This window comes from Miscanthus floridulus, unplaced genomic scaffold (assembly GCF_019320115.1).
Source record: "Miscanthus floridulus cultivar M001 unplaced genomic scaffold, ASM1932011v1 fs_113_1_2, whole genome shotgun sequence".
NCBI lineage: Eukaryota > Viridiplantae > Streptophyta > Magnoliopsida > Poales > Poaceae > Miscanthus > Miscanthus floridulus.
The window spans coordinates 37,968-40,338 of record NW_027096206.1 but is presented as its reverse complement, the minus strand read 5'-3'; the positions used below and the strand labels follow the sequence as shown (position 1 = coordinate 40,338).

General features: G+C 37.5%; 1 protein-coding gene across 1 annotated transcript; it reads right to left on the bottom strand.

The window, feature by feature from the left end:
* Nucleotides 1–716: 716 nt before the first annotated feature.
* Nucleotides 717–1,848, bottom strand: LOC136530356 (uncharacterized). Its single transcript, XM_066523107.1, has 2 exons — nucleotides 963–1,848; nucleotides 717–855 (listed from the first exon to the last, which is right to left on the bottom strand). Exons 1-2 carry the CDS (start codon nucleotides 1,639–1,641, stop codon nucleotides 809–811), a joined length of 726 nt encoding a protein of 241 aa, XP_066379204.1. The 5' UTR covers nucleotides 1,642–1,848; the 3' UTR covers nucleotides 717–808.
* Between the last annotated feature and the right edge of the window lie 523 nt (nucleotides 1,849–2,371).

Here is a 2,371-nt window from a genome sequence, read left to right as displayed (position 1 = left end):
GGGAGTACTGAGCAACTATGCCCCAAATGGTCCAGGAATTTGGCCATATGGGGTATGTCGCCCATAGTACTCTCCACCTCGGTCTGATCGTACTATCTTTATTTTCTTATTGTGCTGGTTTTCAACTTCAGCTTTAAATATTTTGAATTTATCCAATGCTTCCGATCTTTCTTTAATTGGATAAATATTGCCATAACGAGAGTAGTCGTCTGTGAATGTTATAAACGAGTCATAACCATCCACACTTTTCACAGGAAAAGGACCACATATATCTGTGTGGATTATTTCTAAAATTCCTGTGCTTCGTTTGGCATCTTTCTTAATTTTCTTGACATACTTTCCTTTGATGCAATCAATACATTGCTCTAAATCTGAAAATTCTAAGTGCGGGAGAATTGATTCCTTAACCAATCGTTCCATTCTCCCCCTCGAAATATGGCCCAAGCGACAATGCCATAATTTCGAAGAGACAGTATCAATTCTCTTCCGCTTCTTAGTTACATCCGTAGATGGGGAATCATTCACATTCTCATCACATACATTGTTCGCATTCTCAGCAAGAGATAATAAATAAAGCTTGTCTTGTCGGAAGGCAAGACCAACACATTTATTATTAACCAGTATCTTACACTTGCCATCACCAAAATGGCAATCAATTCCATCATCATCAAGTTTCGAAACACTTATCAAATTTCTACGCAAGAGGGAACATAAAGTACTTCTTTAAGTCTAAGTACAAAACCATTATTCAATTCTAAAGAAAAAATCTCCAATGGCTTCAACATTGGCTTGCAGTCCATTTGCAACTTTAATCGTTCTTTCTCCTCTTTGCAAGGTTCTCGTCCCACTTAACCCCTGTAAAGAATTTGCAACATGAGTAGTTGCTCCTGAATCAACCCACCAAGTGGATTTATCATAACATAAATACAGAGATTCATCTACAAATGTAATAAATTCATCACCTTTCTTTAGCAGAGATTTCAGGAAGTCTGGACAATCCCTCTTGTAGTGTCCCTTCTTGAAGCAGTGCTTGCACTGATCTTTTTCAGCTCCACCATACTGCTGATTCTCAGAATCCTGGGGTTTCTTTCCCTGTGAACTGGAGGAAGAGGACTTATCCCACTTAGGTTTCCCTTGTGGTTTAGAATTCTTGCCATTAAAGTTCTTTCTTTTGTTGTCCTTCACAAAATGAGCAGATTCACCTTGTGAGGACTTTATCCTCTCCTCTTCTTGAGCACACATTGAGATGAGTCTTTCTATGCCCCATCTTTCAGGCTGCATATTATAGTTCACAATGAAGGTGTCATATTCTTTCGGCAAAGAAGCAAAAATCAAATGAATTAGGAAATCCTCCTCCTTCAAATTCATTTCTTTTAGCTTAGATGCCGTAGTGTTCATCTTCAAAATGTGCTCTCTTATGCTACCACCAGTGAATTTCTCATTCACAAGCTTCTTAATCAGTGAACTTGCTGTGGCCTTGGTAGACCCAGTAAACTGACTCTTGATTTTCTCAAGATATTCTTTAGCAGTAGCACATTCAGGGATTGAGCCCCTTATCTGTTCTTCTATGGTGGCTTTGGCTACCAACAGGCACTTGCGGTTGGAGAGAGTCCATTGCCTATGTTCAAGGTCATATTTCATTCTTATTTCAGCATGATCACGCTTTCGAGAAGCGAAATCAGCGTCAGATTCATTGTCACCTCTCACCGGGTCCTCTGGCTCAGTAGGACACGGTGAGGTGATGGCAAAATCGACCTCTCCCAACGCAAGTTCCAATTCATATTTCTCCCGCCACACACGGTGATTGGTTCCGTTGAGTGTCGGGATGTTGGCAATGTTCACAATGCATTTGCCTCCTGAAATCACCAGAGTAAGTAAGAAACATTTATACATAAAATTCATGCTTTAACTCAACGTTGGTCAAATTAAAACTTATAATTCATCCATGCAAAATATTTTACATCACCGTTGGGCAGAAGTAAAATTAATGCACAATTTCTCATGGATCAAAAATTATAATATTTGTTATTAACAACGTTGGTCAGAAAATAACAATATCATAATTGCATCAAAATTATCAGAAATTCATTTCTCTTAAAATTAAATTATCCCGTTGGTTCAAATTTAATCAAAGAGAACAATAATTATCATGCACAGCGGAAACATTAATAATCTTTTCATGTTATTATTTTCCAGAAGCACTAAAAAATTCATTGTTTTCTGGGCAAAATATCATTGGATAAAATTTGCACAGAAAATTGTATCAAAATCATTCAAATTCATCAAAATATGCATTCAAAATTGTTTCTGGAAAATAATAAGAAAAAAATTTCTTGTTCTTCTTTCATTTTTCAGCCCAGCGCGGCCCAAG